This window comes from Erythrolamprus reginae, chromosome Z (genome assembly GCF_031021105.1).
Source record: "Erythrolamprus reginae isolate rEryReg1 chromosome Z, rEryReg1.hap1, whole genome shotgun sequence".
NCBI lineage: Eukaryota > Metazoa > Chordata > Lepidosauria > Squamata > Dipsadidae > Erythrolamprus > Erythrolamprus reginae.
The window spans coordinates 82032882-82056884 of NC_091963.1; the positions used below are offsets into that span (position 1 = coordinate 82032882).

At 42.4% G+C, this 24003-nt stretch overlaps 1 protein-coding gene across 1 annotated transcript in view; it reads left to right on the top strand.

Moving 5' to 3' along the window:
• LOC139153842 (transmembrane channel-like protein 2) overlaps positions 1–24003 on the top strand; it is a 590027-nt gene that overhangs the window by 393905 nt on the left and 172119 nt on the right. Inside the window, 2 exon segments of the mRNA XM_070728265.1 lie at positions 12756–12901; positions 19863–20010. Coding sequence (XP_070584366.1) covers positions 12756–12901; positions 19863–20010 — 294 coding nt within the window.

Sequence of the window (24003 nt, forward strand, 5' to 3'; positions counted from 1 at the left end):
CACACACACACACACTGGTGTTCTGCTTTACCGGAGATTGAAGGGGTGGGGTCACATTTTTAAGAGAAGATTGAACTGCCACTTGACTGGTGTACTATAGGGTTCCTGCTTGGGCAGGGGGTTGAACTCGATGGCCTTCATGGTCCCTTTCAACTCTAACAAACAAACAAACAAACAAACAATAAATAAATAAATAAATAAATAAATGCTGCGGCAGCAGAGTTCCCCCTCTACCATGGGGGTCTCCAAATCCCTTCCGTTCAGGGGTTCTGGTTCTTTTGATCCAGACCGGATCCTTCCTGAAGGGGAGGTAATGCAGGAACTCTACCGGGGGTCTGGTTTGGGGTCAGCATACCTCACCAAACATATTGGCCTAGTCTCACGCCAGTGGCGGGGTGAAGTCAGTCAGGTTGCCTTGCCTGAGTTGACACTAGCCGCGGAAGACAACGCAATGCAGGGATTGAAGAAGAGTGATAACACCTGGAAAAAGGCCAGTTCTAAGCACTGGCAAGATGAAGAGAGCTTTAGCGAGGTGCTGGTGAGTGAAGATTGCCTAAAAGAGATTTAAAATTGATTTTTTTCTGATTTTTTTAACAACGGAAACTTAAAATGCTGGAAATGGAAACAGAAGCAGCTGTTCAGCGATAGTGAAACCTTCAAAACTACAGCAAATTGCCCAAGATTGGATTTTTTCTTTAAAGAGCTTTAAATATTTCCAATTTGGATTTCCATTTGGATTATTAAGGCATTTTTTTCCTTCTTATTGAAGCTATTTTCCTTTGCATTAAATGAAGAGAATTATTAACTGTGTTAATTGATTGCCATCTCCTGGTTGGAGGAGTCACTGCAAGGAGACTTATGATTTATATTTGCAACAGATAGTACCTTATCTGTTCAGACTAGGATGATGGAATGTGCTTGTTATGCGTTCACTCTTGTGAAGATAGAATGTTATCAACTTTGGTTTGGCACAAATGAATTTCTGAGAGAAGAGACATGGGAACTGACTGATTGAGATATGGTTTCATGGACTGGCAAAAGAACAAATTAATCACTTAAAAAGCCTGAGGATTCATTGGAGGATTTTACCAGAAACAGATTCGAGACATATCTTGAAAATATGGATTAAGGAATAGGGAAATGGAAAATATATCTTAGGAAGAAAATTGAAACTATGATAAAATTATAAATTTATAAGAATAAATTTATGTAAAATGATGTATTAGTGTAAGGAAATTAAATGCAGAACTTCAATTTTAATTGGAATTTATTATAAGGAAATTATATTGGGAAAAAGAATTAATTTAGATTAGGAGACAGTAACGGTTAGATGGAAGTGGAATTAATTAAATGGAAAGATGTTAATTGAATTATATGCGTAATAATGTTTAATTAAGATATTTTAAAATTTGTAAAATTATTTTTGTGGGTAAATATTGGAACAATGAAATATTAGAATATTGAAAATGGTTATGTTTATTTGGGATGATTAAGATTTTTATTGTTTTAAATATTTGCAGGAGAGGAGTAGAGAAGAGGAAGGGAAAGGAAAAATAATAATGGGAATGAATTTTATAGCTAAGAAGATTTTATCAAGGATAAGCACATGCAGATGAATTATGATGTAGAATTATGGAAATACAAAATAATGACGATTACACTAGAGGATTTTAATTTTTTAAAGAAAAGGAAATATTGATAGTGTAAATTATTGACTATAGAATTATATCAAATGTAACGGAGGTAGCATTGGATGGATTATGAATACTGAAATTTTAAAAATGATTCATTGTAATGTAATTCAAGATTGATGGTATTTGACTTTGTATTTGTGATCGGAATGAAAAATTAAAAAAAATCTTTGCCGGGAAAAAAAATGGTGTCCCACTTTACCAATGTTAAAATCTGGTCACCTTAGACTTACAATAATCACAAAAGTTAAAAAGCAATGTAAAAATGCAAGTTACCATAACTACAACAGTTAAAAGACAGTATAAAAATACTTAATGACCCTTAAAAAACCATAAATATTCTCAATCAATCATGGCCCCAGGCCTACCAGAAAAACCAGGTCTTAATGGCTTTCTGGAAGGCCAGTAGGGTGGGGATAGTAAGGGTCTCTGGAGGCAGTTAGTTCCAGCGCATTGGAGCTGCCACAGAGAAGACTCTTCCATGCAGGCCCGCCAACCGGAATTGTTTAGCAGACAGGACCTGGAGAAGGCCAAATCTGCGAGCTCTTATTGGCTGCTGGGAAGTATGAGGTAGAAAGCAGTCATAAATAGTCTGGTCCTGAATTATTATTATTTTTTATTATTTATTAGATTTGTATGCTGCCCCTCTACGCAGACTCGGGGCAGCTCACAACAGTGATAAAAACAATACTAATAATTAAAATCTAAAATAAGAGTTTTACATTAAAAAGTCTAAAAAGAAAAAGACCCCAATATATAAAAACATACACACAGTCATATCATACACAAAACTACATAGGCAAGGGGAGGTGTCTCAGTTCCCCCATGCCTGACAGCAGAGGTGAGTTTTAAGGAGTTTACGAAAGGCAAGGAGGGTGGGGGCAATCCTAATCTCTGGGGGGAGCTGATTCCAGAGGGTTGGAGCTGCCACAGAGAAGGCTCTTCCCCTGGGTCCCGCCAGATAACATTGTTTAGTAGACGGGGCCTGCCAGAGATTATCCATCAATGCGACCAAAGCAGTTTCCATGCTGTAGCCAGGCCTCAAATCCAACTGTTGAGGACCTAGATAATTGGCTTCTTCCAAGGACCGCTGGAGCGCCACCACCTTCTCAACAACCTTCCCCATAAAGGGAAGGTTGGAGACTGCACGATAGTTATTAAGTACGGCTAGGTCTAGGGAAGGCTTCTTGAGGAGAAGGCGCACAAGTGCCTCCTTGTACAGAGCCGGGAAGGACCCCCTCCCCAAAGAAGCATTGACAATCTCCTGGACCCAACTCCGTGTCACCTCCCTGCTGGCTGAAACCAGCCAGGAGTGATACGGATCCAGTAAACAGGTGGCGGAACTCACAGCTCCAATGGCTTTGTCCACTTCATCAGGTGTCACCGGATCAAACTCTTCCCAGACAAGTGGACAAGTACGGGCCCCAGTCACCTTGACTGACTGATTGTCAATCGACTCTGCTGTCCAATCGGAGTTGAGGTCCACCCGGATCCGAGCGATTTTATCAGCGAAAAATGTGTTAAAGTCCTCAGCACTACTGTGCAAGGGCTCCCCAACTCCCCCCTGGTTAAGAAGGGAGCGGGTCATCCTAAACAGAGCAGCCAGGTGAGATTCCACTGATACAATCAAGGCAGCATGATACGCGCATCTTGCCGCCTTGAGCACCACTTTGTAAGTCTTAATATGAACTCTTACAAGTGTTTGATCGGATTCAGATTTACTCTTCCTCCATCACTTCTCCAGACGTCTCTTCTGGCCTTTCAACTCCTGGAGCTCTTCATTAAACCATGGAGCTCTATGGGGTCTAGTGCCGCGGAGAGGTCGCAATGGCACAATACGGTCAAGAGCCTCCCCTCCAGCCTTGTTCCAGGTCTCAGCAAGAGACTCTGCCGAACTGTGGATGAGTGTATCTGGAATAACCCCAAGCGCCCTCTGAAAGCCCTCTGGATCCATCAGGCGTCTGGGGCGGAACCTCCTAATCGGTTCCGCCTCCCTGCGGGGAAGGATTGGAGCCAGGAAGTTAAGCTGCAGTAGAAAATAGTCTGACCATGACAAAGGCAACATTTCTAAGCCCCTTAGTCTCAGATCATTACTCAGTTGCTCAGAGAGCAATACCATGTCGGGCGCGTGCCCCCACCTCATGTGTCAGATCCTGTACTACTTGAGTCAGGTCAATGGCTGTCATGGTGGCCATGAACTCCTGTGCTAACCCAGAGGTGTCACCGAGTGATGGTAGGTTAAAGTCCCCCAAGACAATAAGTCTGGGGACCCCCACTGCAAGCCTGACTACCTCCTCAAGCAGCACAGGCAGAGCTGTTGACATGCAGCTGGGAGGCAGGTACGTGAGTAACAAGCCCACCTGAACCCCTAAGTCCAACTTCACCAGGAGGTACTCGCAACCCCCAATCTCTGGAGCAATGAGTCTACGCAGGCAAAAGCTCTCCCTGGCTATAATAGCCATTCCTCCCCCCCCTTCCCTGGGGTCGGGGCTGATGCCATATCTGAAAACCGGCTGTGCAAATTTCAGAGAGAAGAACTCCTCCCTCCAGCCCCAGCCAGGTTTCGGTCGCACAAGCCAGGTCGACCTCCTCATCCAGGATCAAATTCTGGATGAGGAGAATTTTATTTACCACCGACCTGGCATTGAGAATCAGCAGCCTGAGCCCAGGGCCAGAATTACCCTCATCACCAGTGCCTTGAGTTGAGCTCATGGAGCTGCAAGAAGGGATCGCTACTAAGCAGCGATCCCTCCTTACCCTGGAATGGCTAGCTCCATAGCCCCCGCCATATCTGCCTCACCCCAGCAAGACCGGGATATTTTGACCCTCTGCCACCCCAGAGATTGGTGCCTCCTCCCCTCCTGCCTCTCCAGCGTCAGGTGTGCCAAGAATTTCATTCATATCGTATTCATTCACTTCATACATATTATAATCCCACCCACCCACCCACCCCATTCCATCTGCCATCCCCTTCCCATCCACTCCCATTCACACCATTCCATTCATTCCAGTAGTTGTAAACATCCATTGCTGGGTGACCCTAATAATTAATTTAAAATGCAAATTAGTTAAAATACTAATAAGATAGTCCCATTCACTCATAACATATATAAATTAGCCCCCTAAAATTATTTTAAAAACAATAAAACATAAAACATATAATACATAGACAAAAAATTGCCTAGACGTAATTGATTTGCTAATAGTTCTTAAAAAGGAAAAGCATAAAGCAACAGCAGCAGCAAGAGGGTGTCAAACTCCAAGCTGGTTAGTTCTCAAAGTTGTAGAAGTTCTAGAAAAGTCAAATATCAGAATCTGAGTCTCAGGGTATAAATACAAGATGGTCTTTTTAGTGCTGGTCACAATCAATGTCCCTTTACCTCGATTGTAATTGTCCCAGGTTCTTTCTCTATGGGAGCTCCAACTTTCACCAAATGTCCTTTCACCAAACGACCTCCAACAGTCCTCAATCCCATTAGGTAATGTCTTTATCTCCATCGCCCCTTCGTAGCTCCTCACAGCCAACACAGCCGCAAATCACCTCTAGATAACCTCCACACGACACAATCTCAATGACACTTTGTCTTCCCCTTTTGTAGTAGCGAAAATGATCGTCCTTCCAACCCCCGGCACCCCCACCTTCAGCGTCCCGGCGTCCCAGGACCGCACAGTCCAATAAGCCAGAATTGATGAAGCTGTCTGACTAAGTCTCGCTATGTCCGCTGATATTGTAAATAGGAGGTCATGATTTCTTTCTGGGATTTCCTATTCAGTCTCTGGTCAGTGTAAGAGGTGGAGGGCAGTTGGCGGCTTGGTTGCTTTCTTACAGCCACCATTCCCGAATCCCAGCTGATTGGTTCATCAGCCCTCAGTGCCCTCAATGCCTCTATCATTTCTCCTGCGGTTTCTTCTCCTGCGTATGGCCCAAAGCTCACACTTCTCTCACAGATGATAGTAGCGATTTGAATAACTCAGATGTATGGTTCTGATGGGTGATTTGGGATTAAGAGAGACAACTCTCACAGGGGACAGGCAAACGGATCAGGCTGCAATCCCAGTACAATGTTACAGTGGCCTCAACAGTTCCCCATACCTTTCCAGCCACACTTCAGGGACGGAGGCGGAGACGGAGACTGGGGCAGAGGCAGCATTCGGGGCCAGCCGCCATCTTCCTCCCAATAGCTGATCTCATCAGACTCTCCTTCTCCACTGCCACCTAAGCCATGTAGGGCTTTAAAGGTAATAACCAATACCTTGAATTGCATCCAGAGACCCACTGGTAGCCAATGCAGCTCGTAGAGCAGTGTTTTTCAACCTTTTTTCTTCAGGGAAACCCTTTGGTGTCATCAGATTTCTGGCGGAACCTTGGTTGAAAAACACTGCATTAAGCTGAACATCCTGAAGCTGAAATAGAATTCTTTTATTGGCCAAGTGTGATTGGACACACAAGGAATTTGTCTTCGGTGCATATGCTCTCAGTGTACATAAAAAAGATACATTTATTAAGAATCATGAGGTACAATACTTAATTATTGTCATAGGAGTCAAATAAGCAATGAAGAAACAATCAATATAAATCATAAGAATACAAGCAACAAATTACAGTCATAGTCATCAGTGGGAGATCAGTGATAGGAATGATGAGAAGACTAATAGTAATAGTAATACAGCCACAGAAGATGGAGGCAGAATCAGCAAGTGCTGCTACTATGTGGGAGTCTGTGGCTGTGGAGTAGCAGAGAGAGGGTGTGTGTGAGAGAGAGGCTGCGCCACGTACCCTAGCCAGGAGTGCCAGGCCTGAGCGGGGCAATAAACGGAGGCCATTCACTCCATTTTGCCCGCTTTCCCTCCCCATTTTTTGATGGCTGCAGGGGCCAGTGAGAGGGTCGGAGTGAAGGCAAAGCCAGAGCAGACTCCTTCCCCTCTGCCTTCTGCTCCACCTTCCACTCCTCCTGCCCTCTCAGGCCCCAAGCATGTGGGGAGTAGTAAGGCATGCTCCTTACAGTGCCCTTCACAGGGAGAATGGAGATGTTGGCCACTTGGCTGAGAGTGGCGGCGTGTACATAGGTGCAGGAAGGAAGCATGAGGAGGAGTGGGAGAGAACCTTGAGCCACCTGGCGCATTTCCCTAGACTGGGAAGCTCCATGTCAGAGGTGCTGGAGAGGCAACTGCTCCCACCTCCTCCTCTTCCTCCTCCTCTCCTGCTGCTGCAGCCTGTGCTTTGGCCCTGCTGCTGCAGTGAGGGGCTAGAGGGGTGCTGCTGATGCTGTCAGCGCCAACGCCGCCGCTGCTGCCACTCCTCCTGCTGCTTGGTGGCTGCTGCTGCTAAGCATGACTGATCTGCCAGACACAAGATAGAGAAAGAGGCTGCCCCGCTGCAGAAGCAGGCAGAATTGAAGTGGGGAACTGCCTTGCCTTCTTATTAAGTTGCAGAACCCCTGGCTGTCCTTTGCAGAACCCTTGGGTTCCGTGGAACCCTGGTTGAAAAGCACTGTCATAGAGAGTTGGAGTAATGTGAGTATACCTCAGTACAGCCACTATGGTTTGCACAGCTGCATTTTGAACCAGCTGAAGTCTCTGAACACTTTTCAAGGGTAGCCCCATGTAGAGCACATTGCAATAGTCAAGGCGTAAGGTGATGAGGGCATGAGTGACCATGCAAAGAGCTTCCTGGTCTAGGTAGGGTCACAATTGGTGCACAAGATGAACTTGTGCAAAGGTGCTCCTAGCCACTACTGAGGGATGTTGATTTAGTATCAGCTAAGGATCTAGAAGAACACCCAATTTGCTAACTCTATCTGAGGGGGCTATTTCTTCCTCTCTCCCCGCCCCAGCACCAAAGATGGACAGATGGTATTGTCTTTAGGAGGCAGAACCCACAGCCACTCAGTCTTGTCAGGTTGAGCTTGAGATGGTTATCTCCCATCCAGACCCTCATGGCTTCCAGGCATCAGCACATCACATCTACTGCTTCACTGAAGTGGGTGGAAATATACAGCTGAGTATCATCAGTGTACTGCTGGTACCTCACCCCATGCCATCGGATGATCTCATCCAGCTGTTTCATATAGATGTTAAACAGAAGAGACGAGAGGATCAAATCCTCTGGCACCCCACAAATGGGTGCCCTAGAGCTTGGCCTCTGCCCTTCCATTAACACTGACTGCAACCGCCCAGAAAGATAAGAGGAGAACCACTACAAACAGTGCCTCCCACTCCAAATCCCTCCAAATCCCTCCAGTCGTCACAGACCAAGTATACTATGGTCAATGGTATTGAATGCCACTGAAAGGTCAAGAAGCACCAGGAAAGAGGAATGACCCCTATCCTGGGCATGCCAGAAATCATCCATCAGCATGACCAAAGCAATTTCTGTGCTATTGCCAGATCTGAAGCCAGATTGAAATGGGTCTAGATAATCTGTTTCTTCCAATGGCCTTTATTCTGTTATCACTTCTTCTCAATAAAATATTCCATTTGAAATATTAAGTTTCAAGAGTCTACACTTCTTTAGAAAGGAGAAGACCCAGGATCTTATACCCAGAAAGATACTGGAAAAGATTGCCAATATCTAGAAATGGCTAAAGTAATAACTAGCAGTCAACATGTGTTTGTTAAAAAGAGATCATGCCAAACCAATCTTATTTCACTCTTCAACACAGTGACTAAATTAGTAGACGAGCAAAATACTGTGGACATAAGGCATTCAACAAAGTAGACCACAATCTACTCCTTGGCAAGCTAGAAAAAAGTGGCATAGATAGCATTACCACTAGATGGATTTGCAACTGAATGACAAAGCATACTGAACAAATAGTCCTTAATGGATCTATGTCTATATGGAGGGAAGTAGTGGGGTACTACAAGTTTCTGTCTTTGGCCCAATATTTTTCAATATCTTCATAAATGACTTAGATGAGGGAATAGAAGGAAAACTTACCAAATTTGTGGGTGATATCAAGCTGGCAGGAATAGCTAACCCCCTAGATTAGTGAAGGGTAATTTTTTTTTCCTCAGGTGCCAAAATTGTGTGAGTGCACATTATCACGCATACGTGCCCACACCCATAATTTGTTGTCTGTGTTTACCCTGTTTCCCAAATTCTGGTGGGCCAAGTAGACTCGTGTTTCACCCTCCCCAGGCTCCAAATGCTTGTGGTCTCACCAGCGTTCTATACAGCGGGATCACAATCTCCCTCTTCCTGCTTGTTATACCTCTAGCTATGCAGCCAAGAGTTCTACTTGCTTGACCTACGCCTGACTGCACTGTTCACCCATTTTGAGACTGTCAGAAATCACTACCCCTAAATTCTTCTCTTCTGATGTTTTTGCTAACACAGAACTGCCAATACAATACTCAGATTGAGGATTCCTTTTGCCCAAGTACATTATTTTACATTTGGAAACATTAAACTGCAGTTTCCATTGCTTTGACCACTTATCTAGTAAAGCTAAATCATTTGCCATATTACAGATGCCTCCAGGAATATCAACCCTGAGTCTTTGGAGAGGGGTGGCATACAAATCTAATAAATATAATATAAAACCCTATTGCACACTTTAGATTCATTCCCTATAAAACCTTCTCCTATGTCACTCACAAAGATATTAAAAAGAATAGGACCCAGAACAGACCCTTGTGACACACTGCTTGTAACCAGGCTCTGCTCAGAATACTCATCATTAACAACCCTCTGATATCTACGCTTCAGCCAGCTGCAAATCCACTGAACTATCCAGGAATTAAGTCCAATCATTAACTTATCTATCAGCTATCAGGATTTGCTGAAGTCCAGATAGACAATATCCACGGTACCACCTTCATCCAACACCTTTGTGACATAGTCAAAGAAATCAATGAGATTAGTCTGACATGATTTGCCCTCAGTAAATCCATGCTGGCTTGGGTCCAATACGTTATTGGGTTTTAGGTGCTGATTTATCCTCTTTTTGAGTAGAGTCTCCATCATTTTAACTATAATTGATGTCAAGCTAACCGGCCTGTAGTTACTAGCTTCTTCTCTACTGCCCTTCTTGTGGATAGGCACAACACTGGCCATTCTCCAATCATCAGGAAGATCTCCTATTAAAAGGGATTGGTTAAACAAATGAATCAAGGGGGTAGCATTCACATATCTGAGTTCTTTAAGAACTCTGGGGTGGATACCATAGGGCTCATTGCCTTATTTGTCTTTAATCGTTCAAGTTCTTCTAAGACATCAGCCTCTAAGATCACTGGAGCCGAATCCCTACAGCTGGAAGCAATGCTGTATTATTTATTTATTTATTTGTTTGTTTGTTTGTTTGTTTGTTTATTTGTTTGTATGCCACCCCTCTCTGTAGACTCGGGGCGGCTCACAACAGTGATAAAGAAAAATATGTATTGACAAATCTAATAATTTAAAATCTAAAATAGCAATTGTACATTTAAAAAATCTAAAAACAAGGAACCCCAATATAAAAAACGCACATACAGTCATATCATGCACTAAAACTACATAGGCAGGGGGAGATGTCTCAGTTCCCCCATGCTTGATGACAGAGGTGGGTTTTGAGGAGGCAAGGAGGGTAGGGGCAGTTCTAATCTCTGGAGGGAGCTGATTCCAGAGGGTCGGAGCCGCCACAGAGAAGGCTCTTCCCCTGGGTCCCACCAGACGACGCCGATGATACCCAGTTATACATCTCCACCCCATGTCCAGCCAACGAAGCAGTGGAAGTGATGGGCCGGTGCCTGGAGGATGTTAGGGCCTGGATGAGTGTCAACAAGCTCAAACTCAACCCAGACAAGACGGAGTGGCTGTGGATCTTACCTCCCAAGGACAACTCCATCTGTCCATCCATTACCCTGGGGGGAGAATCACTGGCCCCCTCAGAGAAGGTTTGCAACTTGGGCGTCCTCCTCGATCCACAGCTCACATTAGAGAAACATCTTTCAGCTGTGGCGAGGGGGACGTTTGCCCAGGTTCGCCTGGTGCACCAGTTGCGACCCTACTTGGACCGGGAGTCACTGCTCACGGTCACTCATGCCCTCATCACCTCGAGGCTTGACTACTGTAACGCTCTCTACATGGGGCTACCTTTGAAAAATGTTCGGAAACTTCAGATCGTGCAGAATGCAGCTGCGAGAGCAATCATGGGCTTTCCCAAATATGCCCATGTCACACCAACACTCCGCAATCTGCATTGGTTGCCGATCAGTTTCCGGTCACAATTCAAAGTGTTGGTTATGACCTATAAAGCCCTTCATTGCACCGGACCAGATTACCTCAGGGACCGCCTTCTGCTGCACGAATCCCAGCGACCAGTTAGGTCCCACAGAGTGGATCTTCTCCGGGTCCCGTCAACTAAGCAATGTCGCCTGGTGGGACCCAGGGGAAGAGCCTTCTCTGTGGCGGCCCCGGCCCTCTGGAACCAACTCCCCCCAGAGATTAGAACTGCCCCCACCCTCCTTGCCTTTCGTAAACAACTTAAAACCCACCTCTGCCGCCAGGCATGGGGGAATTGAGATCCTCTTTCCCCCTAGGCCTTTACAATTCTATGCATGGTATGTATGTATGTATGTTTGGTTTTTATATTAATTGATTTTTAATCATCAATACCAAATTACTATTGTACACTGTTTTATTGTCGCTGTTAGCCGCCCCGAGTCTCTGGAGAGGGGCGGCATACAAATCCAATAAATAAATAAATAAATAAATTGTTTAGTCGACGGGACCCGGAGAAGGCCAACTCTGTGGGACCTGACCGGTCACTGGGATTCGTGCGGCAGAAGGCGGTCTTGCAGGTATCCTGGTTCGGTGCCATGAAGGGCATCCATGTATTGTAAACTGCCTTCTGAGAAAACCGAACAGAAGTAGCTATTCAAATGGTCAGCGACCTCCTTATTCCCATCAATGTATGTATTATCTCCAGTACTAAGCTTTGTGATGCTGCAGTTTTTCTTCTTCCTATCTCTAATATATCTGAAAATATAGCTATTTTCCCAGGCACCTGAAGTCCAGACAAGGAATAATGGATGGAAACTTATCAAGGAGCGATTCAACATAGAAATATGAAGACATTTTCTGACAGTGAGAACAATCAACCAATGAAAACAGATTGCTCTTAGAAGTTGTAGAAGCTTCATCACTGGAAACTTTCAAGAAGGGATTGGACTGCCACTTGTCAGAAATGCTGTAGGGTGTTCTGTTTGGGCAGGGGTTGGATTAGATGACTTACTAGGTCCCTTCCAACTTTGTTAATCTGTTAAAACTAATAAACACATATGTGTGAATCCAATTGTAGGAATTGTTTAGGGAAATTTTAATACTAGATAGACTATATATTAGCATTTTATAATGATCCCTATCCTATGGTACTACTATCTGCGGGTTCACAAAGTTAGCCTATCTGCAGATGTATTGAACATCAGCACAATATATTTCATAGAACATATATAATTTAGATTATATTCAACTGTGAAAAAGATGAATAGCCAGTAATGTTTATCCCAGTATGCCCAGCTTCAAAACCCCAAGCCAATAAGAATATTTAATGATAATAATAAATTCTTAGTTATAAAAATCAAAAGAATGTTCTTATCGTTTATTTCATTTTTGCATTTGCAGCATGAAAGAACAGATCTAAACACTGTTATGGAAAACATGCTAAAATGATTGTAAGCACGGAACAGAATGTACACTCTGGTATACAGGCTCTTTAGTGTTTAGAAAAGCAGAAACAGTGCTCTCATGACAAATCTATGTCAACATAATTTGAGGAAACTATTATTTTTAAAAGACATTAACAGACTTCTAATACTTACTAATTGTTTGAAAGTGCTTTTAAAATGGTCCTGAATATCTTTAGTGAATCTAGTTGCCAAATCCAAATCCTAAAATGTAATGTTTATTAAATTTAAAGATTTTTAAATAAATACATTGAAGATTATGCTAAAACTGATATTTATATAGAATGTACTAGACAGACTTCAATAGTGAGAATGAATCCATAATTCATAATGGAGTAAGCTTAGATTTTAAATCTAAATCAGTAGATATCTGATATATTCCTTTCCTTTTTTCAGGGTTATATTAAATATTCAGCAATTTTCTATGGCTACTACAACAATCAAAGGACAATTGGTTGGTTAAAGTACAGGTTACCAATGGCATATTTCATGGTTGGTGTCATCGGCGTGTATGGCTATAGCTTGATGGTTGTAATAAGATCGTAAGTTCTATTTGTTCTTAGCTCCACACTATATAATCTTCCCCTGAAGGAACCATATCTATTTCAGACTTAATTGAGGGGAACAGGCAAAGATGCATATCTTCAGGATATTAATCTTGTTTTGGCATCAATAACTTTATTTCACTATCCCAGAAAATTCAAGCCATATACATCAAAAATGAAACTGCCTTCTTATTCTATTTTATTTTATTTTTTAAAAATAATTTTAATTGAATATATAAATATTAAAAAAGACATTACATAATTTATTGTGTGTTTACATATTTTGTATATATTTATGTCTTAAACTACAAAACAACACAAAATGACAAAACACATTCCTAAACCTCCCCCCACCCGGACTGTAATTCAAAATCAGTTCTTTATTTGCATGTTTTTATGGCCCATAACAGCAGCGGTTAGGTTATATTTTTATATATAAGTAGTATAATGACAATTAAAATTATAATCAACTCTATATCTTAATTTTATAAGACTTCTAAGATCTAGTAACATAATATTCATTATTTACAGCTATTATTTCTCCTGTTGTCAACCTATGCTTAAAATTCTTTCCAAATATCATAGTAGCATGATTCATCTTTATTTTTAAGTTCTTGTGTTAATTTATCCAGTTCTGCACAATCATACATTTTTTTAACCATGTCTCTCTCTGTTGGTATATCTTCTTTTTTCCAATTTTGTGCGATACATATTCTGATTGCTGTGATTATATGTTGGATCAAATAGTAATTTTTTTTTTTAATTCTTAGATCTATTATACCCAAAAGAAAGGTCTCTGGCTTTAATTTAAATCTTATTTTAGTGATTTTGTAAACCCATAACTTAATTTTGTTCCAAATTTTCTTAATTTCAGGGCATGTCCACCACATGTGGAAAAAGTTTTCATTTTTATTTCTGCATCTCCAACAGTCCGGTTTTAATTTAGGGCAAATTTTTGCTAGTCTGGATAGTGATAGATGCCACCTATAAAACATTTTTGGAATAGTGGATTTGGTCAGGATGTTTGAGGATGGGCTCACCTGCAAACAGTCTCTTTAAACTCTCAAAAGCCGCTTGATCTTTCATGGTCCACTGTAGTGGGCCATTCAGTTTGGGCTTACCTTCTCCCTTCGTTTTCAATAGATTCGTGATTGGCAGTGCTATTTGGGAGAATGCTGGAATAAATTGTCGGTAGAAGTTGGCAAATCCTAGAAAACTCTGCAATTGTTTTCTAGTGCGTGGGGCCTCCCACTCCAGGACTGCCATCACCTTCTCAGGATCCGTCTCCACCCCTTGGTGTGATATGCAGTAACCCAAATAGTCAATTTTACTCTGGTGAAATTCGCACTTAGACAATTTCGCATATAGCTCTGCGGCTTTAAGTTTTTTAGTACCTCCCTCACAAGGGTCACATGTTCCTCTAACGTCTCTGAAAATATTAATATGTCATCAAGGTAAATCAAGATCCCCTTATATAAATGTTTGTGCAATGCCTCATTAATTAATTGCATGAAAGCCCCTGGCGCCCCCTGTAGGCCAAATGGGAGCACTCTAAATTGGAAACACCCTAATAGAGTGTTGAAAACTGTTTTCCATTCATCTCTTTCCTATAGTAAGCCTCATGCAAACCCAACTTTGTGAAGAACTTCCACTTAGCCAAATAGGTCAGCATGTGCTTCATAAGTGGTAGGGGGTACACATTATGTATGCAAATGGTGTTCAGGTTCCTAGAAGATGCAGAGACCTGTTCTGTCTGGGTCACTCCAGAAGCCAAGACCAAACCAAAAAGAGAAGCCAGACACACCGGTAAAAGGCAAAGGCAGTTTATAAAATTCAAGAAAAACACAGGTAACAGAAAATGTCCTTACAAACAGGAAAACGCTGTATCTTCAAATATATCCACGAAGGCAAAAGTCCATGCAGCAATACAGGATTCTTGCTGCCAAGACGAGGCTGTAGATAGCAGACCTACACCTCCCACGGGTCTTCCAAACTGCTGGGCCACAAGCCAGGAACAGAGACGCCGAGAACAAAGCAGGTCACCGTAAATCCAACTGATAACACTCCACATGGCTTCAAGGGCTTGCCTGCTTTTTAAACCCTGCTAAGGAGGACCACACCCAAGCCCAGCTGTTCCTAATTCAGTGCTGATAATACTTCTTTAATTGCTCCTTTCTTTGATCTGAACGTCTCTGTCACAAGTCAATGACGGCTTGTGCTTCATCCCCTAATGACTCCAAGCTACTGGCTGGGGAGAACCCCCCCCAGGGCTCTCATGCTGTTCTCCTTCGTCCCATTCCTGACTTTCCCCTCCCCCATCCGACTGCTCAGCCCCCTCCTCTTCACTGTCCTGTTCCTCCGGGCATGGAGCCAGCAGAGACGCAGCTGGTCCCTGAGCAGCCTCAGGCTGAATCACAACAAGACCCATCTTTCTTCTCTTGGAACAGGATGGGAGCTGCCATTTGCAGCCTAGCCGGCTGAATAAAGCCCCTTGCTAGGTTCTTGTCAATGAACCTGTGCAGTTACCCCAGTTCTCCAGGGGTTAAAAAATATATCTTTGGTTTCGGCAGTTTAACCCCAGGCAGCATCTCAATGCTACAATCTGTGGCCTGGTGGGGTGGTAGCTTATCTGCCTTCTTTTTGCTGAAAACTCCCTTGAGGTCCCGGTACTCTTTAGGGATTTTTTTCCTCCCCTTCGATCTTTTTCATGCCGGGAGCGTTTTTCCGGGCCAATTCTGCTAGATAAAACCTCAGTTCGTTCTTCCCTTGGTAGATAACAGTCACAGCTCCAGTACGCCAATTAATTTCGGGGTTCCACTTCTGCAACCATGGTAACCCCAAAATGACTGCATTATCTGGTAGGGGCCCCACAATAAATTGTATTGTCTCTTGGTGGGACCCCATTGTCATGATTAGAGTTCCAGTCTCATGTGTGGCTGGCTTCCCCCCTGCCATTGACCCTTCCAATTGGAGTCCCTCAGGCCTCGCAACTTGAGGCCGAAATTCTCCACTACCTCCAGAGACATGAGATTCCTAGTATAGCCTGAATCCAAAAGGGCTGTCATAGTTCCCCTTGTCCCCCTTGTTGGGTCCCATAGTGTGATGGGAATGTATATACATCCTGGGGGGACTTACCGACATGGCTTCTTCAGGCTCGCTGTCCATGACGATCAAACGTGCTGGAGATCCCAGTTCCTCCCCTTTTGGGGGGGTTGACCTCTACAGCCTCCTTCCCCATTCGCTTGGCGTCTGGGGTTTTCTTGGTGTGCTGCTTTGGCTTCTTTCCGCCAGTAGGGGTCACTCTCAGTACAGGACAGTCTGGACAGTCTGCTGCTTGATGCCCCTCCTTCCCACAACGGAAGCAAGCTGTAGGCCTGGTTTTCTTGAAGCTTGATCTGGCACTTTTCCTCGAGCCCCGTTCCCCCCCCTGGGAGGAACTCCTCTCCCACTAGCCCTTCATAAAGTCAATCTCCACCTCCGCTGCCAACTGGAACCATCTACTGAGGTTTCTAGGGGTTGCTCTAGCTCGGCAATGCTGGTAAACTCATCATTTAAGCCATCCATGTAGTACTCCATGAGGATTCCTATTGGGTATGAGTTGACATAGGCCATCAGCTCACAAAACTTTGGGTGCATTTCACTACTGATCTCCCTCCCTGTTTTAGGGTTTTCAGCTTGGTTCTGGCTTTTGTCTCTGCCAGAAGATCCTCAAAATGTGCTCTAAGACCCGTCATAAACTCATTAAAATTCCTGAGGGTGGGGTCCCTTTGTTCATGGAGGAAAACCATCCAATCCACTGCTTTTCCATCGAGTGTGCAGGTGACCACCCTCACACGGGCTGGGTCATTTGGGAACTCATCCTCATAGTCCTCCTTGTACTGATTTACTTGGGCCAAGAAATATCTTAGGCCTCCTGGTGCCCCATCATATCGCTGAGTGAAAGGAGGGGCATTAGGTGCTCTTCACCTCTGGGCCTCCCCCCTCTCTGCTGTGTTTGCCCAGGTGGGGGGAATTTTGGCCTTGCGCCAGAGGGGGGGCTTGGGTTGCTGCCCTCTGCTGAATACCCTGCCCTGAGGGCCCAGCTGTATCTTCATCCTCCTCCTCACTCGTGGGGACTTTTAGATTCCTCTGACTTCTCTTCTCAACCACTGATAGGACTTCCTTGATTCCTGTTACAAGATCAGCTAACAGCTGCCCTTCCTGGCTGACCCCCCCCCCTTTCTCCTTCTTTTGTCTCTTACGATGGGTCACATTTGCATCAAAAAACAGGGGTTCGTCCTCAGATAAGCGACTTACTCTGACTCCTGTGGACCATCTGGGGGCTCTCCATGTCGGCTTGGCTTGAAGCTGGTCCTCACCGCTTGGCCCCGAATGTTCCTCTTTTTGGAGTGGTGGGGAGAAGGGCTTCTGAAAGTGGTGTCATCCTCAGACTGGTCTTCTCTGCTTTCACGTTGGGACATAGTTGCCAGTTCCTGGTAAAAGTAATTCTCCAGGAATGACTGTAAAAGACAGGCTTTGCTTATTGTCAGCTGCCACAGTCAGAATTTAGGATAAATAAAACTCAGATTCTTTTTTAAAGTTTCAAAAGTGAATTTATCAAAATCAGAACTGGAAGCATCTTAGTGAAAGCAAAGTCTGAAGAAAAAGGCACTATACATGCATATATCAAAACACCTTTTCTACCCCCCTTGGGAAAATGTCCAATCCCTAGTGTCCATGACCGTGTCACATTTATGTGACCGTCCCATGTCACATTTATGGAATGTACTTCTAACGGTCTCCTCCTGGTACCAAGGAAAACAAAACTTATCTCTCTTCATATGACCTCCTGCTCTCTTCCCTCACCCTCACCCCTTCTACTAACCCCTCCCCATTACTATTGGCAACCAAGCATAGAGATGCAGTAACATAAGCAAAGGTTGACAGTTATAATTTACCATTTTTTAAAAAACTGGGTTGTACTTGGACTTGTTAATGCCTCCATGCTAGAATACCACCTTGGTATTTTTATATAATGTTCTTTTTTTATTTTTAACCATGTCATCACTAATGAATCCCTTATTGTGTGGTTTTTGAAATATGTCGGAATTTTGTTTTTTTCGTTCCAGAGGAATCCGTGCCATCCACATAATATATCATGTCCCTCCAATATTAACATTCTTTCTTTTTTAATTTCTATCCAATCTTTAATCCAGAGTAGAATAGCTGTTTGGTAATATATAATCTGGAAGTCCGAATCTGCCTTGTTTAGATTTGTCTTGTAACCATTTTATTTTTATCCTTGCCTTTTTACCTCCCCATACAAATTTGGAAATTATTCTATTTAATTTAATTAAAAATTGATTGTTTAATTTTATTGGAATTGTTTGGAACAGATAAAGAAATTTTGGTACAATCGTCATTTTAATTGTAAAGATTCTTCCTATTAAGGAAATGCGGAGTTTATTCCATCTGATTAGTTGTTCCTCTACTTTTTTGTTAAAGCATTATAATTATCTTCTTTAATCGTACTACATTTTTTTGTTAATACTATGCCAAAATATTTAACTTTCTTAACCATTTGTATCTCTAAAGATTTTTCTAATTCTTGGTCTTGTTTATAATTCATATTTTAGTTATAATTTTGGTTTTTTGTTTGTTTATTTTTAATCCTGCCACATCACCGTATTCCTTTATCTCTTTCATTAAATGTTTTCCAGTTTGCAGCAGGTTTTTTAATATAAAACCTAAATCGTCTGCGTATGCTTGAAGTTTAAATTCCTGCCCTTTGATTTTCAATCCTATAATCACTGGGTTTATCCTGATTTGAATTAACATTGTTTCGATGGATAAGATATATAACAATGGTGATAGGGGGCATCCCTGACATACACCTTTCCAGATCTGAAATGATTCAGTTAGTTCTCCATTGATCATAATTCTTGCAGATTGGGTGTGATAAATGGTTTCTATCATTCTAACAAACTTAGAGGCAAATTTCATTTGTTTTATTAATTCATGCATGAATTCCCATCTCAAATTGTCAAATGCTTTTTGTGCATCTAAAAATATAAGGGCCATAGATTTATCTGGGTGTGCTGCATAGAATTCTAATATGCCCAACACTGTCCTTGTATTGTTTCTGATGTATCTGCTATTTAAAATTGGTTTTATTCTATTTGCCATGATGGTCATAAAGATTTTATAGTCTACGTTAAGTAATGATATAGGTCAATAATTTTGTATTCTCTGTTTTTCTGAATTGTTTTTTGGTAACAAACTTACTAATGCTTATGTCCAGGATCTTGGTATTACTCCCTGTTCTAAAACCTCGTTATACGTAACTAGTAATATTTTCTCTATAGAGTCTTTTAGTTCTTTATAAAATTCACTTGGTATACCATCCGGTCCTGGTGCTTTACTGTTTTTCTGTTTCATTTTTGCATTTTCTAGTTCAGTCGGGGTTATTTTTTTATTTAATACTGATCTATCTATTTCTGATATCTCTCCTATGTTTGCTTTATTTATATGTGCTTTTAATTGTTCTTCTGCTATATCTTCCCTTTTATATAGTTCCTTAAAATATTTTACCACAATTTCTTTTTTTGCCTCTATTGTAAATTGTTTATTTCCCTTATCATCTTCTAGAAATTGTATATATATCGTTCTTCTTTTTTTAATTTATGGGTTAATTATCTGCCTATATTGTTTTAATTATAAAATCCAAGACATTTGGGAATGCCAGCTTAATCTGAGATTACATGGTATATTAATGTGTAATTTATTCAAAGATATGCCAAAACAGTGTAAGTGAAGCATTCATTCATTCATTCATTCATTCGTCCCTAATTAGTGATAAAGATTTTAAAGCTAATATATGGAATTTTCACATTAGAGGCAGCCTAAAGCTGCAAAAAACAAACTGTGCATAAGAGAGACACCTGGTGATTAAAAAGGCTATATACTATTCTACCTGCAGGATGGCCCAGAATACCTATGAAGACACGGGGGATGGAGATGATGAGAACTTCATTTTTAGCTGGAAGATGTTCACAAGCTGGGACTACCTTATAGGCAATCCAGAGACTGCAGATAACAAGTTTGCATCCATCACAACTAGCTTCAAGGTACTCTCCAGACAAAATGCAAATACCTCTGTCACATTGCAACTTTGGCAAAATGTCAAAAAAGAAAACATGCATATTGTACACAACAACTGAATCCTCATATCCAACATTTATCAAAAAATATACAGTTTTTTATTGGCACTGTAACTACTTGTGCGATCAGTGTCTTCATTAGAAGGGTTCATTGATAGTATCATTGCTCTGTATAATCAATATTGAGATCCTGTGTGACACATTTTATTTTATTTATTCGATTTTTATGCCGCCCTTTTCCTTAGACTCAGAGCAGCTTACAGCATGTTAGTAATAGCACTTTTTAACAGAGTCAGCCTATTGCCCCCACAATCCAGGTCCTCATTTTACCCACCTCAGAAGGTGGGTGAGCCGGTGATGAGATTTGAACTGCTGACCTACAGATCAGCTTCAATGACCTGCAGTACAGCACTCTACCTGCTGCGCCACTCCAGCTCTTTACAAGGAACTCAAGTTGTTTGCTTTTTTAAAATACAGGTATATGTTGTGAGTGAGCCTAGATCAATTGTGATCATGTTGGATGATGAGGATGAAGAAGAACCATGGCCATCTGGAGGCACTGGCCCCATGGCCTTGCCAGCCAAGGGAGAAAGTGGAGAGGTGTTAATGTAGACTGTTTCTGAGGAGAAGGAGGAGGAGGGAGATTTTATGAAAATGAACCTCTGTTAGATCCTAGATTTAGATGATTTTACAGCAGACAGCAGAAATCATATGGGAAAAGGAAATGAGTCTGTACTTTGTGTAGTTTAGGGTGCCTTTCATCATCAGAGCTATAAAAGAATGGCAGTCTGGGCAAATTCTTTGTGAAGAGCAACTCTTCTCACAGAAACCATTTCTTCCAGGCTGCTATGAGGAAGTTTCTTAGAAAAACATGGGTTTTAGCTATTCAGAACGGTGAGCCAAGAACAGAATGCAAGGTATCTGAATGTGTGGGTGAAGCTGTCAAGTTTCTGATGGATGGGAAGTCTTATCTGGGACAGAAAATGATATAACCTTTGGCACTGCTTCCAGAGCCATTAAAGTAGAAGTGAGATTTGGAATGTAGAGTTGCTGAGAACAAATGAACATAGGTGAAAGTGAGATGATTGTGTGATACTTTTGGAAATAAATGTTATGAAATAAACAGCAATGGGCTACCAACATTTTTACTACCAAACTGTGGGCGTGGCTTATGCATTTTGTTTCAACATCTTTCAGTGCAAATTGGGTGCTCTGGGGTGGAGCTCAATTTTTGCTACCCCACTGCGTTCACCCCCCGTCTGGGCAGTAGCCCACCCCTGATGATCTACTATATAAAGTGTATTTATCAACACGCACACACAGCTCTTCTAAAAGTATGCGCATTCAACCTTATTTACTGCAATAGGAAAAACATACCCAGCGCCCAGAAGGGGGGGGAGGAATCAAAATTTTGCTATTTGTACTGTGTACCTGACCAAAATTTTGCTACTGGTACTGGTATTTTTAACTTTGCACAGAGATACAATTCCTGTCAAAGTTGGTGTGCAATGTGGAGGTCTTCCTGGTCCTTCTCATCTCTTGCTCAAAGTGCAGATGGCAGATGGTTTGCAATGATTTGCCTTATGCACCAATTACACCCATTCCTGTGCTGGGTGGTAACTCAGTCATGCACAGTTTGGATTATTGTAATATTCATTTTTGGTATTTCTTATTATCTCTATGTAACACCACTTTTAATAGACTTGTGGGTATGATTCAACGTGCTGATCATTATCTATAAAGCCATTCATGGCATAGAGCCAGGCTACCTATACCACCATCATTCCCTTACTGTTTCTACCCAATTTAGTAGAGAGGGAATGATCCAGATTTCTTCTAATAAACAATTTTTTATTTTATTAATAGAGTTGAAAGGGACCGTTAGGTCATCGAGTCCAACCCCCTGCCTGAGCAGGAAACCCTACAGCACCCCAGCCAAATGGAAGTCCAATCTCCTCTTGAAGGTATCCAGAGTTGGGGAGTTCACCACCTCCCCTGGCAGGCAGTTCCATTGGTTGATCGCTCTGACCATCAGGAAGTTCTTCCTTATTTCCAGGTTGAATCTCTCCTTGGTCAGCTTCCAACCATTGTTCCTCGTCCGGCCCTCTGGTGCCCTGGGGAATAAAGAGACCCCCTCCTCACAGTGGCAACCACTCAAGTATCTGTAAACTGCTATCATGTCCCCTATAGACCTTCTTTTTTCTAGGCTGTCCATGCCCAGTTCTCTCAATCTCTCTTCGTAAGTCTTGGTTTCGAGTCCCCTAATCATTTTGGTTGCTCTTTTTTGCACCTTCTCCAGAGTTTCAATGTCTTTTTTGTAGTCAGGTGACCAAAATTGGATGCAGTACTCCAGGTGGGGTCTGACCAGGGCATAGTAGAGTGGTATTAGTACTTCCCTGGTCTTGGAGCGTATTCCTCTGTTGATGCAGCTTAGGATTGAGTTGGCTTTTTTGGCTGCTGCTGCACATTGCTGACTCATGTTTAGTTGATTGTCCACCAAGACTCCAAGATCTCTTTCGCAGTCACTACTGCTGAGTGGGGTATCTCCCAGGCTGTATGTATGTCTAGGGTTCTTTTTGCCGAGGTGGAGGACTCTGCATTTGTCGGTGTTGAACCTCATTTTGTTGGTATGGGCCCACTGTGATAGTCTGTCTAGGTCTTCTTGTACTCTGAGCCTGTCCTCAAGGGTGTTGGCTACCCCCGCCAGCTTGGTGTCATCTGCAAATTTTATTAGTTCCCCTTTTATTCCCTCGTCCAGGTCGTTGATGAAGATGTTAAAGAGTACAGGACCCAGGACAGAGCCCTGTGGTACTCCACTGTCTACTTTTTTCCATGTGGATTTGGTGCCGTTGAGGACAACTCGTTGGGTGCGGTTGGTCAGCCAACTGTTTATCCATCTACATGTGTAGTAATCTACTCCATTTTTTTCTAGTTTGTGGATTAGGAGATTGTGGTCGACTTTATTGAAAGCCTTACTGAAGTCCAAGTATATGAGGTCCACTGAGTTGCTTTGGTCAACTGACTTGGTTATGGTGTTGAAAAATGATATGAGATTGGTTTGGCATGATTTGTTTCTGATGAATCTGTGCTGGCTATTGGATATGATCTTGTTTGTTTCTAGGAAGTGGGTAAGTTGTTTTTTGATTATTTTCTCCAGTATTTTTCCAGGTATAGAGGTCAGACTGATTGGTCTGTAGTTACCTGGGTCGGTCTTTTTGCCTTTTTTGTGGATGGGGACTACGTCAGCTCGCTTCCAGTCTTCCGGTAGGTCTCCAGTGATCCAGGATATTTGGTAGATGAGGAGGAGTGGTTCCGCTATGGTGTCTGCCAATTCTTTTAGGACTTTGGGGTGAAGTCCATCTGGCCCTGGTGATTTGTATTCGTTGAGTTCCCTCAGGTAGTCCCTCACTGTGCTTTTGTCTATGTTGAGTTCGGTTCTGGGGGAGTTTGTTGCAGTTAAATTGCAGATTGGTTGGAGGGAGGTTCCCTTTTGTGTGAAGACTGATGCAAAGTAGGCGTTGAGTAGCTGTGCTTGGTCATTACTGTCTGTGATTTCTCTACCCTCTTCGTTTTTTAGTGTGACGATTGTTTCTTTGATTTTCTTTTTATTGTTGATGTGTTGGAAGAATCTTTTTTTGTTGTCTTTGACTTCCGCTGCAAGGTGTTGTTCATATTGTGCCTTTGCTGTTTTTATTTTTTGTTTGCAGGAACTGGCTGTTTGCTGATATTCCGCTTTGGTTATGAGTCCTTCTTTCCATTGTTTGTACTTAGCTTTTTTTCCTTTTATGTCATCTGCGAGGGCTTTGTTTAGCCATGCAGGTTTAGTTTTGGTTTTCCTGTTTTTCCTTTTCATGGGGATTGCATTGTTTTGGGCGTCTATGATGCTGTTTTTTAGGATCACCCAGGCTTCCTGAGTGGTTTTTCCTTCTAAGAGTTCGTTCCAGGGGCATTGTTCAAGGT